This window comes from Mastacembelus armatus, chromosome 17 (assembly GCF_900324485.2).
Source record: "Mastacembelus armatus chromosome 17, fMasArm1.2, whole genome shotgun sequence".
Taxonomy (NCBI): domain Eukaryota; kingdom Metazoa; phylum Chordata; class Actinopteri; order Synbranchiformes; family Mastacembelidae; genus Mastacembelus; species Mastacembelus armatus.
The window spans coordinates 23,626,880-23,650,298 of NC_046649.1; the positions used below are offsets into that span (position 1 = coordinate 23,626,880).

At 47.9% G+C, this 23,419-nt stretch overlaps 2 protein-coding genes across 12 annotated transcripts in view; one reads left to right on the forward strand and one right to left on the reverse strand.

Annotated features, from left to right (window-relative positions):
- The window catches only part of LOC113134345 (zinc finger protein 62 homolog), a 757,491-nt gene that overhangs the window by 458,834 nt on the left and 275,238 nt on the right, over positions 1-23,419 (reverse strand). The gene's annotated exons all lie outside the window — the stretch shown is intronic.
- The window catches only part of adcy8 (adenylate cyclase 8 (brain)), a 48,010-nt gene continuing 35,036 nt past the window's right edge, over positions 10,446-23,419 (forward strand). For both annotated transcript variants that reach the window (XM_026313698.1, XM_026313697.1), the window contains exon 1: positions 10,446-12,102. In XM_026313698.1, the coding sequence (XP_026169483.1) occupies positions 11,209-12,102 (894 nt within the window). In that variant the 5' untranslated portion in view covers positions 10,446-11,208. The remainder of the gene's footprint in view (positions 12,103-23,419) is intronic.

Sequence of the window (23,419 nt, forward strand, 5' to 3'; positions counted from 1 at the left end):
TAGCCCTGACAGTAGGGAGACTGTCCTGGGAGCCATCACGTCATTCATTTAGTCAAACACACTTAATGTAAACAGGCAGACATCATTGCTTTGGTTGGCAAAGCTAACATGCTAAAACTATGGTGACCATCTGATGAACATCAGCATGTTAGCTTTGCCACTGTGGGCAGGTCGGCCGATCAGACTTTAGCTCAGAGCACTGCTGTACATTACTAAAGTGCACACACACACACACACACACACACACACGTGTGAGGTCTGGACCACAGAGCAACATAATCATCATCACTGACAGCAATTATCTGATAAGTTATGTGATTATGGAACAACCTGGTCCTGACAGGCAAAACTCAGGGCAGACACTCAAGCGACTCACAGTGCAGGTGTTTAGGCTGCACAGTGTGTTACTGAGTGTTTTCCTCTGCAGCTGCCACTCCAGGTTGAGTTGTGAGTGAAGTTACTAAAAAAAGCTCAGAGCGTGTCTGTCGCAGTCCCATGTGAAATCAGACTGCAGATCTTCAGTTTGCTCGTGTAAGATGCTGCTGGTGCTCAAAGATCACTCACACACACACACACACACACATGCTCACACACACACTCACACTCACCAGCAAACTTAACATACGCATTGACATATCAGCAGTGCTGTCTGAACGTGGAAGGTTCATTAATGGTGCATTTCTGTCTGTGCGGATTTGACGTGAGCCACCAAGAGTCTCAGCAAAAATACGACATCCTTCTCCTGGAGAGGTTCAAAAATAGCTGCTCATTAACTGGCTCTGCCTCCATGTTCACACACACCGATGAAGCCACACGCTCACACGCTCACACGCTCACACACTTACACGCTCACACGCTCACACGCTCACACGCTCACACACTCACACACTTACACGCTTACACACTCACACACTCACACACTTACACGCTTACACACTTACACGCTCACACACTTACACACTCACACACTTACACACTCACACGCTCACACACTCACACACTTACACACTCACACACTTACACGCTCACACACTTACACACTCACACACTTACACACTCACCCGACTGTTTCAAGGGTTTTATTAGAGCTTGAACCGCTAAGCTCATAGACACAAGCATGTATACTAACGCAATACACCTGCACAATTAGCCTCCTCACAGCTGTGACTCGTCTCACACACATACACACACACACACACACACACACACACACTACTAAAGGAGTCTGAAAGGTGTTTGAGGCTCATAGCTTTCTGTTTTATAGATCTTTCACCCAAAACACAGGAATTATGTTGTGTGGACATTAGTTCCAGAATATCAGTTCCCAGTATCAGCCTATATATTAAAACAAACACTAATAATAGAGCCCTGAGCCATGTCTGCAGGTACAACAGTGGGTCAGGGAGGGACTGTATGTCACCTGAAAGGCAAAAACCTGGGCAAACTACACTTGTAAATTCCTCATTGCTCTTTGCAAAACTTCATCTGTAAAAGTGAGTTGTACAAAAACAGGACTCTGAAACAGGAGGTTGACATTTCAACCTTCTGCTGATCACAGCTCTTCCTGCTGCATGGGTCTTCAGGTGATGTTTATTCCTTGTGTCAGGCATGTGAGCGCTGACAGGTCTGAAGACCAGCCTCATCACATCACGTTCCTTTATTCCCGTTCAGAGTCACGGTGCGGCTCTGTTGACCACACGGTGCAGGAATGAGTTGTGATTGGTCAAAAAAATCTCATTTCATTTCACTAAACATCCCTCAAAGTTGTATTTTCTGCTGCAAGAGCACACTGTCTTCTACACTTTGCCGATAACAAGGGCAAGTCAGATTTTATTTATGCTGCCCAATGTCCCAAATCACAAGTCTGCCTCAAGAGCCTAAAACCTGCTCAGCATATCTGTCCCTTTCACTGGAAACAGGAAGAACTCCCTGATCCCTGTCACTGACAGACAGACAGACAGACAGACAGACAGGCAGACAGACAGGAAAACAGACGTCATGTGACCAGGACAGATTGACAGACAGACAGGCAGACAGACAGGAAAACAGACGTCATGTGACCAGGACAGATTGACAGACAGACAGGCAGACAGACAGACAGACAGGAAAACAGACGTCATGTGACCAGGACAGATTGACAGAGTAGATTCTAGACAACATCATAGATCAGACTTCCACTCCTGAGGTGCCTGGCTCCTCTCCACCATGAAGACCTGGACAGACTCCACACACACATAACACACATATAACACACACATTAACACACTTCGATCAAAATGTTGTTGTGACTGCTGACCACAGGCTGCACTGACAGGAGGCTCCATTCCTGCTATGTGACCAATCAGATCTACTCATTAGGAACCATTAGGTTGAGAAAGACAAGTTTACTGAACAGCAGCAAACACAAAAACAGGATCTAAATGAGGTAGAGACAGATGGAACGATGAGACTTGATTCAGCAGCAGGAAGCTGCAGACCGGCCGAGGAGACTGAAGTGGAGGAAGCTGTGGCGTCGTCACATCAAATGTGGAAAAACCTGATTGATTGGATTTAATGCTTCAATGTTAATGTTCTTTCTTGAACGAGGAATTGGCAGTTTGACAAACAAAATCAGCCCTAATTTCATTTCGTAGCTTTTAGAGTCACCAGAACAAAACAGCCTTAAAGCAACAATTTATTCTTGATTAAATTTGAACAGAATCTTTTGGAGCTGATTCAAAACTGGACTGGCCTACACCACCACAGGCAGCGTGGACACTGCAGGCCCTGCAAGGACTGGGCTGATGGGCTTGGTGTCGAGGTAATTTGTGTTGTAAAAAGCAGTGACCCGTGGGAAACTGAGGTGAAAATGGTGCTGATCAACATCATTACACAGCCGACAGGCAGCAGCCTCGGTTTAATAAATCAACCAGGAGTGACTCCTCACCCACACTGAGAGGCCCAGTGAGCTGTTTGCTTCTGGATGGTGTCGAAACTGAAAAACTGAAAAAACAGTTTCCTTCCAGCCTCCAGGTCAATGAACTACAGATGCCTGGTTGGGACAAAGTGCCCAGTCCAAAGCTAGCGTTAGCTGACTGAGGAGTAAATGTGTCAGTCCAGTAGACGCTCTGGTTCCTGCTAATGTGACCCAAAGCACCAACGTTACCCAAAGCTCCACTTCCTCCCAAATTCACATCAGATCCACTCAGTCCAAAGGTCCAATCAGGACCATGCTAGGTGGCTAATGCTACCAAACCAACAGGTTAGCTTTAGATGCTAACACATCCAGAAGGAAGAAGGCCCCATGTGGATCCAGTGTGAGTCCTTTGGCTGCTTTGAACTCTCTCCTTGTGAAAAAGCCAAAGCCATGTTAACCCTGGTTGTTGGTCTTTCTTTGTCCCACTCTCCCTGTGCTAAAGAACGCCGCCTCTTGGCTCTGGCAGCCACTGGTTCCCACTTTGAGCTGCAGAGACTCCTCCATGGCTGCTGTTGGAAACCACTACTGGCTTCTTCTGACCTTGGCCAGGTGGCGGGGGGGGGCTCATTGACGAAGCGGACTTTGCCAACACAGGGTAGAGGAGCTGGAATAACAACAGAAGGGCTGTAGGTAGAGTCCTGGGGGGGTAGTACAGCTGAGAGACACCAGGACCTGGATCTGGGTACCTGCAGGTATCAGACAGATATGTAACATGTTATTAAAAGAAGCTTTAAACCGAAGGAGGACTCTCCTAAACCTGGCTCAGTTTTTCAATATTGAAATGCTACACTGGGAAATGTGCTGAACACGTCCTGCAACACGGGGAGGTCTGAAGCTGCTGCTGTCATTCAAAGGCCTGTGTGACACTGCTAACACAGATTCACAGTCTGCCCTCAGGACTAACCTGGAACCAGCTGAGAGATCCAGATTCACTCTTTGCAGCTCAAAAACGTCTGTTTGAGGTCTGGCCAGGTCTGGGTTACTTGTTTTCATGGCACATGGCACCTGTGATCCAAATCAGGGGAAAGATGTCGACTATGCAGCTTTTTCTTTTAAAACAAAACAGCAGAGAACTCAACACCTTCAAGAGCTGAGGGGGTTTCACTCCGATCCACGAAAAGATGCATTTTTCTTTTGCTGGCTCAACACAAATTTTAACAAGGCCAAACACGTCTACTGGTGTGGATACCTGGGATTCTGCTGCCCGCCTGCAGCAGCAAGTCTGTCATTAATAAAACAGAGCTCAGTGTCTGCTATGAGTGAAACCAAATACCACAGGAAGTGATTTATTCAATCATCAACACACAGCAAAGACACAAACATATAAAACTCCATATCTGGGCTGTGAGAAGAGGGCATCACCATCGTCATTATATCTTCAGCTCAGGAGGACCAACGGTATCAGAGAAATGTTTCTGCATTGATCACTGTCCAGTCTTCCCTGATTGGCGACATGATTAGAGAAGATTAATGCTGCAGCTTGAAGCTAAACGAGGAGAACCAGCAGCCAAATGGACGATGAGCTGAGCGCAGCAGATTACAAGCGAGGGACTGAAGGAATGAGGAGGAGGAGGAGATGAAAAAAAGAAAGTCCTCTGGATGACTCATCCCCTCAGGCTGCCTCTCAGATATGATGCCAGCACAGACGGCTATTTGCAGCAGCTCCAACCACCATGTTACCCTCCAACGTGATCATTTCCAGAGCCGGCCAAAGCCCCTGTGACTCCCCAGCATCCATCCCAGTGCACAGAATCTCAACCAGTTGTTCAATCTTGTCCGGAGGATTAAAAACTTGTGTCACTTAGAACTCAAGAGGGTGAGTTCTGTGTTTCCACTGCAGATCAGCTTCTTTTTTTTTAGTAGGTTATGTAATTTTTCACACCAGTATAAGATTTTGGATTATTGACATAAGACATTTTCTATGCTGAGCATCCTGCTCTGCATAGATACAGCTGAGCTCATTTATATTTGACTACTTCACTGTAGGCACATACACACAGTAGGTTCACACACACCAGCATGCTGATTCGAGTGTGTGTGTGTGTGTGTGTGTGTGTGTGTGTGTGTGTGTGTGTGTCATTTTCCCAGCTTCGCCTCCTTCTGCCTCTGATCCGTCAGATAGACTGGAAATGAGTTAAAGCTGTTGGACATCCAGGGAACCTGCATCCTGTCATCACACAGAGGACAATGACGCACTCTCACTGTTTCAGCCTCTCATTCTTCCATTTCTTTTGATTAGTTCATGTGAGTCATAGACATAAGATGCTCTATAAGCATCTTTTTGTTTCTTGAGCTGCTGACGCTGAAACTGGGAGCAGCTGCAGAGTGAGAATGTCACTTGTTAGAAACCAGGAAAGGTAAAAACTTTCAGCCTCATTAAGAACAAAAAAAAAGGACTTTTGTACAACGTTAGTGTCCTGATATGGTTTAAAACTCAACGAACCATGACGTGTGAAAACGGTTGTATAGTGACTCCTGATATGTTTTCTGGAAGACGCCACAACAACCAGTGTTTAAGTGGCAGCAAACACGTCCGTACAGGAAACATCAGCCAGTTGCCAGAGCTCGATCAGGACAATGATGCTGTGGGCAGAGTTTATGAAGTTCAGTATATAACCAGTAGTTTAAAGCTAAATGATAACGTCACCAGTGCTGGGTCCAGCCCACACACGCTCTGACCGTCTCGGTTGTTGAGGTCTGGAACTGGATAACAACATTACAAACAGGAATTAAATTCAGGTTCCTTGTCCTGCATCATTTCTGTCCGATCCAATCAGCTGAACTCTGTCCCGATGGTACATCCTCGGTGAGTTATCCGAGTCTTTACAGTCGACGTTTCCCACAGACACAAGTTTAAACGATTCAGTCGGAACTCAGTCGATGCTAAAACAAGAGCTCTGTTCTTTTACTAGATGCACTGATCCCAGGGGGAATGATGGCAGTCTGGGAGCTGAGCTGCCACATGTTTTGTGTTTTAACCCTGAAACACTTATCTGTGTAATTATTAACCTTTATTTAAGCAGAGAGCGGTGGCTGAGCTTGTCCACCTACCCCTCCTTCAGCCCTACATTAACACATGGCAACAGGCCACTGCAATCAGGGTTTGCTCTTCTTGGTGCTGAACTGGAGAGGATGAGCTGGAAAAGCTGCTTGGGAAATCTCTTTAAGCAGAAAAGCTGTGGAGAAGAAGTCAGAATTAACATTTGGAGAGGAGCAAAAAGTCAAGTCAGAGTTTATGTTTTTCTCTTTGTGCATATTTCCTGTCCTGCCTCAGAAACCTTGTCCCCCTACAAGGAAAATGGACCAGAAACCAGCCTGACAGAAGAATTAATAAGGTCATTACTCATGCTGTGCAAACAACAACGCAGTCTGAACAAACACAAATAAATAACGTGGATTAAATCATTACCCGGGAATGAACGTGCATGTGGTGAAATGTCGGTAGCTGCAATGGTTGTTTTCAGGAGACCTACTGAAGATACAGGGACCGTGAGCCAGAAACTGGCACATGAACTGCAGTAACTCACAGACGTGACTGTTAATAATTCAGTATTTAAGATAACGTAGGGTCGTTTTATTATTAATGAGAATGCAGCACAGATGAAAGCTCAGAGTTTCAGGTTTATGAAGTCCCAGCTTCTAGTAGGAACTTGTTAGAACATCTCAACCTTTCTGTCAGTGACAGATTCAGGCTTTTTCATTCTCATTTAAGATGTAGTTTAACGCTTCCTTTACTTTGCTCTTTCCTTTCTTTACTACAGTTGTCACAATCCCAGCCCTGGTGCTGTTTCCTGGACCTGCTGCTTCTGGACTTTTCTGTAGACTCTCGGTCCACATCCGGATTCCCCAGGTTTTCCTTCGAGCTCATTCCTGCCTCCTTGTTTTCTTGTTGTCCAGTCCGGGCTGCCACCTCCACCACACCTGCCTTCACCTTCCTGTTTAGCTCCTTCCAAACATTTGTCTCATTTCACTGCTGGAGCCTCCATGTTTGCTAGTTTTTCTAGTTTCTTGATGTCTCTAGTTGTTTCTTTGTGTTTTGACCTCATTTGGATTTTGGACTCTGCCTATTTCTTCCCCCCTGGACTGTTGTTGGACTGTTTGCATGTTTCTGAACCCCAGTTTGGACTCACTCTGCTTCTGGACCTCCCTGCTTGGTTTTGCCTGCCTGTGTAAGTAAGCCTCTGTTTTCCCTGCCAGCCTGGTGGAGCCTGGAGGATCCTGGCCCCCATTCCTCAGTCTGCTGTTTCTGTACAGGGAACATGACCACAGTGAAACTTGTGAATCTTCACCCTGCACTGTGTTTGTACTGGATCCTTCTGAGATGGGCCAGTACAGGATTTAAAAAACTATAAACAACAAAAGATAACAGAAAGTAGAACTGGCCTGTTGTTCCTGGCAGGTTATAATCTCCAGCAGGGACAAATGATAACAATAAAAACTCTTCCTGTCGGCCTCCATTATTCAGACATAGGCCAATTTTAGCTCTGCAGCTGTAGGTCACGGTCCAGTGCAGGGACCGCAGCCTTGACAAACCATCAGGTGACGGCTCAAGGATAGGACACATCCGTCCACTCGGCATCGCTAAGCTCGGTGCATATGAACCGAGGACGAGAGCGCCCACATTTCATGTCATCCCGTCACTGAAACCCCAAATTATGGCGCTGTGGAACTGATGAGCTGTCGTGGTTGACCCTGCGGAGCTGTCAGGGCCGACACCATCAAAAGAGCAGGCCCAGGAGAAAAACCGTTTCATTTCTGAGGAGACCGCGACATGTTGAGTGCTGCACTTCACATAATGTGTGCGGCCTCTAATAGGCCTGGGAGATAAATGAAGGGTTTCGCTCTAAATGGATACATGTCACACTGAAATCAGCACATAGGTTTCTGTACCACATTAACATAAAGCAATTAAATTGGACCCATTGCTTGGAAAGGAATCTAATAACTTTATTACTCAGAGTCTGATGTCTGTGTAACAAACAACTTTAGAAATGTGGAACCGATTACTGACAGTGCGTATTAGTCAGGAACAGATGTAATGATACACAGATACAAATATCATGGTGGGACAGCAGATTAAATCATAGGCTGCAGTTTATTTAAAACTAAGATCCACTTTATTCATCCCTGAGGAGAAACTCAGGTAAAACTGAGACTTGGTTCATTTGTGATCCTGCAAAAAGCCTTTGAGAAAACAACAACAGTCAACTCAGAAAGCAAAGTCCCTGAAACGCTCAGGAAAAATGAAGATTTGTCGAATCTAAAATCTGCTGAGGACTGAGGGAAATGATGCCGATGCTGCAGGACAGATTGTAGTGAGGCCTTCGTGACTGATCTGTGTTTGTTTTCCCAGCAGCAGCTTCTTGTGGCTGCGACAGTCGGGTCAAAAAGACAAGAACGGTGAAGAACGTCACCCTGGGGACTGCGGTTCCTGTCCGACACCAGAGTTCCTCTTGACTGCATGACCACCAGCTTTTCCTTTTTCTCCTCCAATGTGGTCAAACCTCGTGCAGGCCTGTGGAAGTCGTAGCAGGTATAGAGGACACTGACAACAACGTAGTGTTTTATTGTTGAGAATAATGAACGTCTGTTACGTTTGTCTAATATCATGGGTCAAATCACAGACTGAACGTTATCACACCATTCAATGGCTGTCATCAGCCGTTATTGGGAACGGACTGTAGGTCCTGCTTGGCTCAGGGGGCCGTTATCATAGATGGTCATTTAATACAACGTGGTTCTGTATGCGGGTCACGCCCCGGTGAATATTATTTCTGTCGTCTGCTGCAGCTGGTGTTCTGTGATGTGGTGTCACATTTTAGGGTGTTTCCCTCTCGGTTATGACGCCCCACTTCGCTGAATAACGTCCAGCTCTTTCTGGTGCTGGATAGCGAGCAGGGAAGGTTCAGTCTGGAGAGGGGTTTCAGTTGTTCTCATTCCCTGGGAATCAGCAGAAGAAAAGCTCCAGTAGAGACAGGGCGGACGAGAGGAGGGTAAAAATAGACTGAATAGCAATGAGGAGACTTTCCTCTTTCTGAGAGCCCTGCGGGAGTCACAGTGGGGGTTGGGTCTCTTCATAAGGACCTCTTGCAGCTCCTCTAAGGTGTAAGAGGGAATAGTTTTCCCCGACTCGTCTCTGAAGCAGAAAAGTGGCAGAAGACGTTCGCACACATAGCACACATTCCCTTCTCAGAAATATTACGTCCAAATGTTGGGTTTAACCAGAGTGTCCTGGAGAGACAGGAAGACTAGAAACGTGGTTTCATCTCGAAGCTCAGGTTCACTGTGTGTAATTAACATGTGAGGGCCTGAGATTAGGTTCATGCTCGACTTGCATCACAGAGAATATTGTTTATGTTGTACAGTGAGTTGATGCTCGTGCCCTGGCAGCTTCACTCTGAGGGTGGAAGCATAAATCTCAGTAGAGCTGCAGTCAGAGCCTCACAATGTGTCCAACACAAGAAGGACTGAGGGGGTCATGGGTCATGGGACTGTAGTCTGTTTATATTAACAATGTGAACAAATAGAAAGCTGTTGTTCTGCAGCAGCTTTGGTCTAAAACTAGAATTTATTTGTGATTTATTTTGATTGATTGATTTTTTTTTTTTAATTTGATCTATTTTCTTGCTGTTTGGTTGGTGGTTAGTCGTCGTTGAACCTGAGGAAAAGCTTAAAACTTTATTTTCTCTGAAGGTTATAGTTTGTGAAAAGAGGACACTGGTGTTTAAATATCATTTGATGCTGCAGACTCACTGGGACCAAACCAGGAGAAACAGGATCAGGATGTAGACTAAAGCATCATCCATCCATCATCTAGACCCCCTTAGTCCTAACCAGGGTCTGGGGGATCTGCTGGAGCCTATCCCGTGCTGCCCCGTCAGCACATCAGTTGAGTTTCATTGAACTTGATTTAGTGATAAAAGTAGAGAAAATGGGGAAAGTTAAATGAAGAGACATGGACCCAGTGGAGGATCATTTCAGGGCAGGTACAATAAATCGGTGCTGTCTGAAGTTTCACAGTTTAATAAAAAGTCAAGAAGTGACTTTGTGCCTTTTCCTTATGAGGATCGCTGCTCAGTGAGGGGTCACAGAGGTCATGGGGGGGGGGGGCTAAATCCTGCAGGGTCTGGGCAGAGGGAAGGGAGGGGTAGAAAGAGGATGACGGGGATGAAGATCGTGGGATTAAGATGAGGAGGAGAGAGGGAGCACACGTACATCACACACGAACGGCGGCGACCGTGACGTCACACCGGAGCCCAGCTGACTCGCTCGCGCCGCCGTGATTCTCGCTGCAGCCTCGCGCTCTCTGCAAATCCACTCCACGCGGCCTCTGCTGCTTCACGCCCTTTAAAACAAAAAGGAGAAGGAGACGAAGAAGAAGGAAGGGGGGGGGGGTGACCGAGGGGACTCTCGCGGAGAGACGGCTCACCGGAGGAGGAGGAGGAGGAGGAGGAGGAAGGAGGCTCCGTTGTCATCCTCGCGCGCAGGAACGAGACAGAGTATCTCCTCAAACCAAAACCGAGTGGGAGCGTGGAGGGGGACCGCCGTGGGTCCCTGAGCCAGGTGTTGACTCCGAGCGCGAGAGTGGATGGAGAGGCACGAGGAGGAGGATTGATCGCGCGCTCGTTATTGATCCTGTTCGCGGAGCCTCTCGAGCAACCACAAGTTGGAGACCACCACGGATCCTAGGAGCGGATTTCTTCCCGTGTTTGGGCTTTTCACCGGATTTGTCGCTGAAACGGGGAATTAACGTTGCGTTGTTGCCCCACGGCTGCACGCGCTAACAGGAAGAGAAGGACGAATCCAGCTGTGCCAGCGACGCGCGGGTTTCGTTTATTAAAGGTCACATTTTGTCGGAGCTGCTCCCTAACCCGAAACTCCGCCTCGGTTTTTAACGGATCTCCGTGACGCCGCGACACCCCCGATGGTGCAGGGCGGCCGGCGCGCGCTGGCTCCCGAACACGCTGCCCGGTGATCGCTCGCCTTCAGCGCGGAGACATGATGGTGCACGGTGAGCCCGGGAGTCGGATTCAGGTGCCGTTTCTTCTGCGGGATAGTTCGCGTGACAATGACCTCCAGCCGCGCTTTACCCCGTGCCGTGCTCGCCGCAACCCGAGAGAGTAGCACGCGCCCCCGGTTCGATGCGCACGAGAGGTCGTCGTCTGCTCAAAATCGCTGAATTAACTCGTCCCCGGGAAACCGACGCAACCGACAGGAGACCGTGAGACCGGCGGCGAGAGGCAGCTGCCGTGATGGAACTGTCCGAGGTCCGGTGCTCCAGCGCCAGCGAGGAGCTTTACACCATCAACAAGACGCCGAGCAGCAGCAGCAACGGCAGCGGCAGCGCGCGGCCCAAACGGCTGCTGTGGCAGAACGCGGTGCGGCACATCACCGAGCAGCGGTTCATCCACGAGCAGGGCGGGGGGGCGGTGAAGGGCATCGGACCGGACGAGTCTTACGACCCGAGCCAGGACGCGCGGAAGCAGTCGGCGGGGCGGACGTCGGTCGGAGACCGGCACAACAACGGCGGGACTAAAGTGTTCCCGGAACGCGCCAGCAGCGACCTGGGCTTTCTGCAGATCGACTGCGCGCCGAGTAACTCCGACTTCTTCCTGAACTGGGGCTACACGTACCGGGGCGTTATCTTCCCCACGCTGCGGAACGCCTTCAAGTCGCGCGACTTGGAGCGCCTGTACCAGCGCTACTTCCTGGGCCAGAGGCGCAAGTCGGTGGTGGTGATGAACATCCTGGACGTGGTGACCAAGATCACCCTGCTGGTGCTGCACCTCACCCTGGCCTCGTCCCCGATGGACCCCATCAAAGGGACGCTGCTGGGCTTCTTCACGGGCATCGAAGTTGTTATTTGTGCCTTAGTGGTGGTGCGGAAGGACACCACGTCGCACAGCTACCTGCAGTACAGCGGCGTGGTCACCTGGGTGGCCATGGCCACGCAGATCCTGGCGGCGGGGCTGGGCTACGGGCTGCTGGGGGACGGGGTGGGGTACGTGCTCTTCACCCTGTTCGCCACCTACAGCATGCTGCCGCTGCCGCTCACCTGGGCCATTCTGGCAGGCCTCTTCACCTCGGGGCTCCACATCCTGGTCCAGATGCTCATCTCCGAGAATGCACAGCTCTCTACCAACCAGGTAGGCAGCACACCTGTGCTCTCATCTCTCCCTGCATCCTCTCACTTTCTTCATCTTCAGGTGTTGGTCTGAGAGCACTGTTGGTCATGACATGTTGGTCTGAGAGCTTGTTAGTGCACTGGGATGTTTCAGGTTTAGCTCCATCAGGTTTCTCTTCATGTAGATAGATGACACACCTGTCAGGTAAACGTGTCAGTCTGTTGCTCTGCCCTGTGTGTGTGTTGTTCTCTAAGAACTTATTGTTTAGGTAGTGTAATAATGAAACGAGCCAGGTTCTAGTCTGAGTGCTGAGGTTTCAGCACCAGGAGCTGTCCAACACACACACCGGTCCTGACATGCACCACGGCTCTCAAAGGTTCAGCGCCCTCTGCTGGTGAACAGTGTGATCCTAAATAATCTTCCTTTCTTTAGCACAACACTGGTTTTGTAACCTCGTCCCCTTGTTCGTGTTAAACTGCTTTAGTTTGAGGTTTTACTGGCACATCAGTCCAAGGGAAGATCCCAGGAATGATCCTAAACACACAGACGAGGGGACGAAGCGGTTTGTAATCAAAACGTTTCTAAAGATCAGACTGATCGGACGTCACAAAACGTCAGCAGCCTTTTAGATATTCAGCCCTGAGCAGAGTCCAGACATTATCAGCCACAGAAAACAATGTTCCCAAAGTAAAAGCTGCTCCCGTTCATCTGATGTCACACCCTCCCCCTGGTCTCTGCTGAACCAAAAAGTCCAAATGAGCAGCAGAGGAACTGAACCAGGGTCACAGAGGCACAAACATGGTACAGATGGATGTTTGGTTTTGCCTCAGCTGCTGCTTTTGGTCAGAATTGTCAATAATGACACCAACAATGAGCTTTTGTGCTTTGGTTAGAAGGAGGAACAGGATCAGGGGCCTGACAGTCCAGGACGGACTGAGACAGACCTGACAATAAGCCGCCAAGGACACAGTGTCCCATTAAAACATCTTTGTGTCTTGACCTTTATTGTGAAAGCGTACAGCTGTAATCCCTTAGGGTTCTGTTGTTTTGGAGTATAATCCAACAGAAAGATTAAGATTTCTAAACTTCACACGAGGAGTCTGTTTGTGTGCAGCAGGTTTTCACTTCACTTAAGTGGAGTCGTCTTCCTGGTGAGTCACATGCTGCAGCTTCCTGTAGGAGTCCACAGTAACGGGCTGAGATCTAAGTTATGCAAGTTATGAGTCAACAAAAGTGGTTTGTGCTGGGACTGTGTAGCTGCTCATCCGACAGCCCTTTGTGTTTCACTGGTGAAGTAGAGCCTCCTTTGTCTCGGCGTCTTCAGTGAGTCCATCAAGGACAAACTGCAAAGAAGCACAAAGTGTGTCAGGAAGTGGGTCATGGTCTGTTGAATCAGGTCCAGCTCTGTTCCTCAGTCCGGCTGAGTGATGTGTGCCTGAACATAACCGTCCAAAGGTTTAATATCTGTTCTGCACATTTTACTGACGGAGCCAAAGGAAACAGAACCCACACCAATATGTCCGTTTCAGAACCGATTTGCTGCTTCAGTTTAAACTCAACAAGCGTCTGTGAGTCGGGGGCTTGTTTTCAGCACGTTGCTGATTGTCAGAGGTGGACGCCGCCTCGTCGTATCCCATCATGCTTCAGTTTGAGATGCTGCTGTGTCAGCGTAGACGACTGTAGATGTGATGCAGCTGACCGGGTCCTGTGTTGTGTGTCTGTTGTTGTGTAGCTCGGGGGGGGGGGGGGGGGGGGGGGGGGGATTTGCCAGCTTCCCCTCGTGTGGTTCGGCCGTGTCGCTCCGCTCGCAGCCACAAGTGTGACGAGCCTCTCGGAGCAAAGGTCAAAGGTCGAGAGTGTTTAAGAGGCTGCTGTTAGCTGCATCCAGCAACATGTGTGTTGTTGTATCTGCATATCAGGAGGCCCCAAATGTGCTCCAGACCTTCACTGTGGTATTTCATCAACAAATATTTCCCAAAATGCTTTGAGAAGTAGCTGTGGGCGACCTCAGTGACCCCTGGTTTGGGGCTTGAAAGGTCAAAGGTGACTTATTAGGTTTATCATGCAGCTTTCAACCTCATCTGTCTTCGACAGAGGACAGAGGCTGTAACAAATACTAAATCAATGACGTGATATTATTTATCTTTGTGAGATGAATATTTCTGTTGATTGGTTTCATAAAACAAACTATTTGATTAGTCGATTATAGAGACATTGCAGCTCTCATTTCTCTCAGTAGCCTGTGTTTTATCTCGGTGAGGGGGAGGGATTATTCAAACATTGTGTGTTGGTTCCAGTCGACCCTGATAACCCACTAATATAAACCTCACTAACTATAAACCTTTAATGATCCGATCAATAGGAAAATATGGGCCATGGAAACACTTGATCCATCGTTTCTCTCTTGTTGGAATAAATAGATTCTCTCTGACCCACCTGGGGGGAACTTTAGGGGATGGGACGAGTTTCCTGGAGGGACAGAAACATAGAGGCACCAAAACCAAACTGGTCTGTGGCTGATACGACGTTTTTGTTTTAATATATATATAAGTTTCCATGGGAGGATGAAAAGCTTGTTCTTCTGTTTTATTTGTGGCAGAGTGAAAACATTTCACAGTGAGTGGAGCCTCCTGTCAGAGTAGATCATGTAAAGACGTCAGATCAGCACCTTAAACAGTGGAGGGCCAGGTCAGCACCTTAAACAGTCGAGGGTCAGATCAGCACCTTAAACAGTCGAGGGTCAGGTCAGCACCTTAAACAGTGGAGGGTCAGATCAGCACCTTAAACAGTCGAGGGTCAGGTCAGCACCTTAAACAGTCGAGGGTCAGGTCAGCACCTTAAACAGTGGAGGGTCAGATCAGCACCTTAAACAGTCGAGGGTCAGATCAGCACCTTAAACAGTCGAGGGTCAGGTCAGCACCTTAAACAGTCGAGGGTCAGATCAGCACCTTAAACAGTCGAGGGTCAGATCAGCACCTTAAACAGTCGAGGGTCAGGTCAGCACCTTAAACAGTCGAGGGTCAGGTCAGCACCTTAAACAGTGGAGGGTCAGATCAGCACCTTAAACAGTCGAGGGTCAGGTCAGCACCTTAAACAGTGGAGGGTCAGATCAGCACCTTAAACAGTCGAGGGTCAGGTCAGCACCTTAAACAGTCGAGGGTCAGATCAGCACCTTAAACAGTCGAGGGTCAGGTCAGCACCTTAAACAGTCGAGGGTCAGGTCAGCACCTTAAACAGTCGAGGGTCAGGTCAGCACCTTAAACAGTGGAGGGTCAGATCAGCACCTTAAACAGTCGAGGGTCAGGTCAGCACCTTAAACAGTGGAGGGTCAGATCAGCACCTTAAACAGTCGAGGGTCAGGTCAGCACCTTAAACAGTGGAGGGTCAGATCAGCACCTTAAACAGTCGAGGGTCAGGTCAGCACCTTAAACAGTGGAGGGTCAGATCAGCACCTTAAACAGTGGAGGGTCAGATCAGCACCTTAAACAGTCGAGGGTCAGGTCAGCACCTTAAACAGTGGAGGGTCAGATCAGCACCTTAAACAGTTGAGGTGTAGACTAAACGTGGCTGCTGTGTCCACAGGGCTCATCATGTCTAACACATTATTTCTACATGTGGTTTTATGAGCTGGGGTTAATAGACAAACCTGTTGTGTGTGTGACAACTCAAAGCATGGAATCAGTCTGACTCCATTTAAGCCTCAGGGTTTGATGGATAGTGATGGATTTTTCTTTGTTAGCTTGGTCATGTGACTCTCCCTCTCTCCAGCGTCACCTGGTTCCATCACTGCAATTAGATTGGGCCCTTTTTTGTGAATACAATGCAGGAGATGATAGAGTTTGATGACCGTGGAGGTTGGACAGTAGCGACACGTTAAAGCCTGTGTGCTGCTGGATCCAGACCAGTGCCTTCACACAGACCACCTCCATCTGTCTGAGCTGGGGTCTGTTAATGAAACATTTCTCTGAAGTACAGTTTCCTTGAAGATGCATATTTTCCCTGCAGGATGTGTAAATGAGTGGTTCACTGCTCTGATGTCCCTGTGTAATGAACGTCTGGCTGTGTTTTATCTTCTAATGCTCCTTTTCAGACTCCTCTGCCTCTCTCTCCATCTCTGAGCCTGATGCTTCTCGTCAGACCCAGAATAGGCTCGATTGATCGGGCACGTTAGAGCCCCTCGTGGTCCCTGTTGGCCCCACATCCTTTGTCTCCGGTGCATCGAAGGCGTCGATATTGACCGCTGCCTTTCCTTTGAAACCTTCACACCAGCACAATCATGTCCCATCTTCACACTCTAAACTGTAAGCTCATATTGACCCGCTGCTCGTCCTTTTTCCCCCCGAGTGCAGCCTAAATAGACTGAATTCTGGTTTGCTCCTGTATTGATGGCTGCCTTTGTGCACGAGCCATTTAGCCTTTCACTAGCTGCTAAATGAGCAGAGGCATCAGTAAACAACAGAGCGGGCTGCTGTGGGCGGCGGAGGAGGGTGTGTGACGCTCAGAGCATTATAAACCCATCAGCAGCACTGTCTTGTCTTCACATTCACACACACACTGAGCTTCCCACCCGCTGGTCCGGGCTCGCAGCCGCTTCCTCTTTCAAGGTCAAACCCGGCTCACCTGGAGCGCCGGCTGCACCGAAGAGATAGAGGAGAAAACAGACACAAAGGCAAAGAGTGGATGTCACAAGACGACCGCATGAGGTGCAGTCTCTGAGCTTTGGCCCCAGAAAGGCTTCGCTGTTTTCAGGCAGACAAGTGCAGTCAAAGCTGTTTCTCTCTTCTAGCATGTCAGGTCTGTTTGTGGTGGAGCAGCGATCAGGGTTTTTCTATCACGACTTCATTTACAGATTTCAATGAACCTAAAAATAATGAGGTGCTGAATAAAGTGCACAGCAAACACAAAAAGCAGAATTGGCTTCGGGATTATTCCAACAGCTGCATCTGGAAATTAACCACAGGTTTCATCCACAGACAGTAATTGTATGTTACTGCTTTTGTGTGTGTGTGTGTGTGTGAGGGTGTGTGTGTGTGTGTGTGTGTGTGTGTGTGTGTGTGTGTGTGTGTGTGTGTGTGTGTGTGTGTGTGTGTGTGTGTGTGTGTGTGTGTGTGGTGGCTCATGGGAAGGTTTGCACTGCAGCAGAAGCAGCTTCAGCTCTGCAGCTGAGACGTCCGTCACAGTCTCTCTATGTGATATAATCAGAAGTAGCAGGAAGCTTTCGATGAAACTTTACGAAACTCATTCACGTCTTTCCTCGCCTCCCCCTGACAAATCCTTTCTGCGGGACCAGGAAGACCGGAGGACTGGGACGAGTCTCTGCCTCGACCCCACCTCTCGTTCGCCCTCCTCCATCCTGCTGGTTTCATGCGGTTGATCTCAGACGATCTTGCCGTTACCAGACACTGCACTCAGCTGCTCTTAATATTTAATGAAGGGTCGGGGCCGTGAGCTGCAGCTTTTTGAGCTTTTAATGGCAGAGTTTTCCAGAAACACTTTCACTTTCTGACCTCGCAGACGTTTCCAAAAAAAGGCTTCAGAGCCCAAAGCTTTTACCGTCCTCCCTCCTCAGTCTTCTGTCACATATCAGCCTCCAAATCAGGGCAGGACACAAACACTTTTCATCCATTTAGAAATCAGCAAGTGTTATTACAGCTTCGCCATCAAAACAGGCTGTTTTTATCACAGGATGCATCTGAAGAGTCTCTGCAGATCTGCCAGAGTGTCGTTTAAATATTCTGAGATATTATAAGAGCCGTGAGTGTGTGAGGTTGTTTGTCTTTGTGTGTCTATATGTGGCCCTGCGATGGACTGGTGACCTGTCCAGGGTGGACCCCTGCCTTCCACCCGAGAGAGAGCTGGGATAGGCTCCAGCAGACCCCTGGGACCCTGAGCCAGGAAAAAGCGGGTATAGAAAATGGATGGATGGATGGATTATAAGAGTCTCCTCCTGTATTACAATCATTTGCTGTTTACTTACATTTAAAAATCTGCTGTTTGGTCTGATGGTACAAACCTTCATCATCATCTTTAACGAGACACATGTTCTTGTTTTTGGACTTTTCTCACTGAACTTTGCTGTTGATGCTGCTTTCAGTTTCAAAATAAAAGCCCTCAGCAGTACTGATCCATTTAATTCAATGATGATGAAAATCAGGAAGCTGTCTCATGTCATCGTAAACTGAAGGTCTTTGGGTTTGGGGGTGTTAGGTTCCTCTGTTGACCCGCTGCCCTTCCTGCAGATAATCCATTTTAAAGCCCCTGTATGAAAAATGAGCAGGAACAGCAGTAACAGTGTGTGATAGTAGGAAATATATGCACTGTAATCCACAGATACAATAAATGGGAAACTATTTGTGCACTGGCAGTTGTTTTATAGTTTAGGGACAGTTTTATAGTTCGAGAGTCTACACTGTCTTTTAATTTATGTTTATGTCTAAGATCTTAAAGGGGAGGAATAAAATGGATTAAGCAGTAACACACACACACTTTGCCAGACTGATTTAGAACCCGGATCAGAGCCATCCCAGACCTCCTGCGGGATTTTGGCCTCGCTCACCGTTTGTCACTGTGTTTATTCCTCTGGCCTCGTCTTCAGTAAGAGCAAACGTAACAGTCTGTCAGGGGAATTATGGCCCCTGAGTCTGGGCTCCTAAACCTGACCTGATGAATCACCTGCTGTAGTTTCACAGCACAGTCAGTCTCCTTCAGGAAATACAGAGAGTTTTAATTTTCCACCCTCTTTCTTCTTTTTCTTGAAGTCTGTGTTTCTGAGATGAAAACTGAAACGCGTCCGTTCGATCCTGCGTGCTCAGCAGCGGTCACCGACCTCCAAAGTTACTGCAAGTCATTCAGTTTTTCTCCCCAGCCGCTGACTCAGCACTCGGCCTCCTTCTCCTCCTCTTCCATTATGACATTCATCTCAGGGAAAGCTTCTCTTTGTGCTGCTGACGGAGCCTCATTACTGCTCTTTGTGTCGCTGCAGGAAAGAGTAAGATGGCTGACTGCTCCGACGTCAAATACGTTTGATAAACTCGTTGAAACGTTGAGCCGCATCACGCAGGGAGTGCCTCGGCGAAATGAGCCTCATCAGCGTCCCCATGATGCATTTCAGCTCAGGGACAAACAAACCAGGTGGTTCAGGTGTGAGAAGGTGTTTCACCAGAGGAAATGAGACTTTCTCTTGTAGGTCATGAGCAGAAGGTTCATCTAGTTCTCGTCGTGGACGTCCAGCACTGGCTCCTGAAAATTTATGTTGACTTGACTTAAAGCTGTAGCGACTGAGCAGTAATTTCTCTTCTCACACTGTGTGAATGCTTTGTCAGTTTATATACAGTATTTCCAGGCAGGTGACGCTGAGCTTCATCGGGTGATACCAGTCGTTGTTGAGATATGACAGGATGAAGCAGATCTGAGTCTGAACATTCAAAGAAAACCCCTACAGTGAGGGTTTGTTGGTGTCCCCTTAGAGCAGGGCTGCCCAACCCATGTTCCAACTATCACTGCCCTAACCATCGCTGATTACCTGGATCAGGTGTGTTCAGCCAGTCAGAAGCTGGAAGATACCAGTTCACTTTGTCTTCCCCCACCCTCATCTGAGGTGGTATCTTCCAGGTTCTAAAACACCTGGATTCAGGTGAGTTCCAGGTGATCAGCAGTGGGTAGGGCAGGAAGCCCGGCTGAACACCTGCGGCAGGTTTTGGAGCCGTGCGTTGGACGGCGCTCTGCACCACCACCAGGGAAAATGTGCCGTTAGAACAAGAGGCGATGGAGAGAACATGTTTAAGCTCAGAGTGAAGATGATTTTCGGCTTATTCCTCACACTGAGGATGATTTCGGACTGGATTACCTCCCAGCGGTAATCTATTCATAGCGCCGGGCGCCAGCCAGCCGTGCTCGCCGCTCTCCTCTGGGGTCAGCGTTTAATGAGATTACTGCTGGATTACTGTCATCTGCCTGAAACACAGCAGGTACTCAGTAAAATGAACGACCAGCGACTTCAGTATATGTCAGTTTAAACGTTGTGGTTACGAGTTGTCGTGAAATCTTCATGGAAACCTGGAAAAAGTGCAAAAACTGCACAGAGAGAGGTTTTTCTGATTCTTTGGGGCAGACCAACGTCAGGCAGCCAGTCAGGAGTTTGCTTTGGTTTAATTGGCTCTTGGTTGTATGGTGGCTGCAAGGGACAAACTTTATGGTACAGCTGAAGACCAGAGGCTTTAATTCAGGTATTTAAATGTCGTCTCTAAGAGCTCCTTGTAGTAAAACTATTTTAAAGGCACTTTTGTTTGGGTTCTACAGGAGAGTCAGGGTTTTCACTGCACAACACTCCCAGCCTGTTGAGGCCTGAGCTCTGGTTTCTTTCATTCCTCATTAGAGGTTTAGATGGTTAGAAGGTTTTAACGAAAGGAAACTTGTGTTTCACATTGTGCCGCAACAGTCGGTCGATCAACAGAGAACAAGTCTAGACCAAACTGTTCTTAGCAGAAGTTACGTGGTTTTAAATCTCCCTGCACTCTGAGACGACTGGAAAAGGAAAAGATTCATTGAAATAAATAATCAGCTTCAGTCATGAGAAGATGAGAATAACAGTCTCAGTTCCTGTTCCAGAATCCTGGTTGCTGCCTGGACTTCATCATTTATAGTTGGTGATTAACAGGATCCTGTTTTTCTGCTGCTTCGTCTTTATTTAAGTGAAGCGTCGTTATGGATGCTGTAAAATATGTCCCCTCCTTCCTTCATATGAAACTGCCTTTAAATCAGTTGTGTCTGACTAAAGCTCAGTTAGTGTTTGTGGAGCCGAGCACCATCGTCGACCGTCGGCCATTCGTCCTGATTATCAGAGCTGTTTGCAGGGGGCCCTGAATCTAAACGGAGCAGTTTGACACTTGCCAATGAAATTGTCCAGCTCACCGTGAATTCTCCCCTGGGCTGTGTGCAGGTTGACACCTTGGCATTACACAACCACCACAACTGTCATGTGTGATAAGGCTGTGGCAGCGGGAAAACCATTAGCTTTTAGAAAGCGTTAGTAGAAAAGTGTCACAGCCAAATGTTTCATAACTGCAGAAGCTGAGAGACTAATGGACCTAGTGTGAGTTTTGGATTTTGGTAATCCTGCCTGAAAAGGGGTTTGAAGGAGGAGGAGCTGTTGATTCTTCATGTCTGTTTTATCATTGGGACTAGGAGACATGAGAGATCAGGTGACTAATTGCAATTAAAAGCTTAAATTGATTGATAGCAGCAGTAGATGTAGTCTGTCGGATGTGGTCTGTCGGGTGTGGTCTGTCGGGTGTGGTCTGTCGGGTGTGGTCTGTCGGGTGTGGTCTGTCGGGTGTGGTCTGTCGGGTGTGGTCTGTCGGATGTGGTCTGTCGGATACTCTACGTTTTAGTGGTTAACTATCTGATGATACTGTGAGTCTCAGTGTAGTTTGGAAATGTTCTGCAAACTTCATGCTACTTGTCATTAGTCGCTTCAGTTTCAGCCAATTGATTTTAGCTGAAACTCATCTCGTGATGTGTGTCTGGGTGTGGTGTTATATTTAACTTAGTCTAATGTTTACCTCCGGTTTGGTCCCCGTCAGCTGGCTCTTTATCTTTAGGGCTGTGTTGGGACCAATTGGACCGTACAGCTCCTGTTCTGGAGGCTTGTAGCTGCTTGTTGTCTGCTGCAGGTCTCCTGGGAGCACCGGTCTTCAGCGGATACAGTATCACAGCCTATTTTCGCCTCTGCCTCAGGCTGTCGTGTTAAAGCTGCTACCTGCCCTGAGGGATCAGTCGCCCTGTGCCTGAGGGAATAACCCTCAGCACACACGGTTACTCACACTGAGACAAACCATAACTGAGGCAGGATAATGCAACAGTGCTGTAATAAATCCTGCTGCACGTTATGACTTACTCTCATTATTATTGGAGCTTTAACGATTGACACAAGATCTTATTAACAGCTATTCATGAAGAAGATGATTGGCAGATTAACCCTCATTAACATGCAGTAAAATCTTACAGACACGGGAGTCAACAAAGTTCCTCTGATGTCATGTTATATCTGCTTCCACATCATATTATCTTACGTCGTGTATTTAACAGGAGCTGCAGCTGTGGAAGGTCCTGCCAAGTGACACGTTAAGGACCGAGGCCTTGTCTGTTATTGTGACTAAACTAGTTTGTGAGACAGAGCAGGAGCCGACTTGTGCAGTTGACGTCGAAGGAGGATTTTATTAACGATATCTGCACCTCAGCCTTAGCAAAGTAGAAAAGGCCTGATAGAGCACGAGGGAACAGAAGATGCTCTCTGCTTCAGAGGAACAAACAAGATGTTAGATCCATGAGGTGACATTCAAGAGACGAGCAGGCTGCTGAGCTGCAGGCTGAGCTGTGGGGAAATGTCAGGATCACATGCTCAGGAGAAGCCTGGCCAAAGGCCACTACAGGGGGAAGTACACGAACGTTAGATTTCAGTTTGTCAGAGGTCGCTGTTAGTGGCTGAGCTCCTCTCCTCAGTTCACCTCTGTGTCTTGTCCAGAGCCACATGCATGTGATTCTGAATTTAATGCACAAACGTTTTTCTGCAAATGCTATTCAGTTTTTTCCAGACCCTGTTGTGTTAATGCCTGGTCCTTGGAGCTCTTGTCTCATCAGACCAGAGAAGCTTCTCCCTCCTGCCCTCAGAATGCTTTAAAACTCCAAGCATGGTCCATCTGCCTTCTGCTCACTGCTGACGCTCTGATAGTGTATTAGTCCCTGGTTAAGGCCTGTGTGTTGGGTTAGTCTGAGTCCAGACATAGAGTCCTGGAAGAGTCCTGGCTTCTTTGGAATGAGTTGCCCCTGTACATCAGGCAGGCCCCGACTCTTCCTATTTTAAAATCTCACCTTAAGACCTTTTTATGCACATTGGCCTTTAACACTGAGTGATGAGGTATTCTTCTTTTTATTCTTCTTTTTATTCTTCTTTTTATTATTTTATTATTATTGCCTGTTTTTGTCTTTGCAGCTATATGCTGTATAGCACTTTGGTCAACCAAGTTGTGTTAAATGTGCCTTAGAAATAAATTTGACTCCACTTGACTTCTGTCCTCAGGGATTTGCAATGAGAAACAAACTGATGTCTCCTGTGTGGCCTGTCCGTCCACCTGGACCTGCTCCCTAAGTGGATTTATGCCCTTTACCATCACCTGATTTCCTCCTTTGCCCCTCGAGGGCTTTGGCACTTGATTGTAAACATGTTGTTTTGTAGATTCGTCTCACAGACACTGGATGTGGTTTATCAGCAGAAGAACCAACTGAACCTGATGGGTCAGTTTTTATTGGACGCGTCTGATTGGAGCTGTAAGCAGGTTCA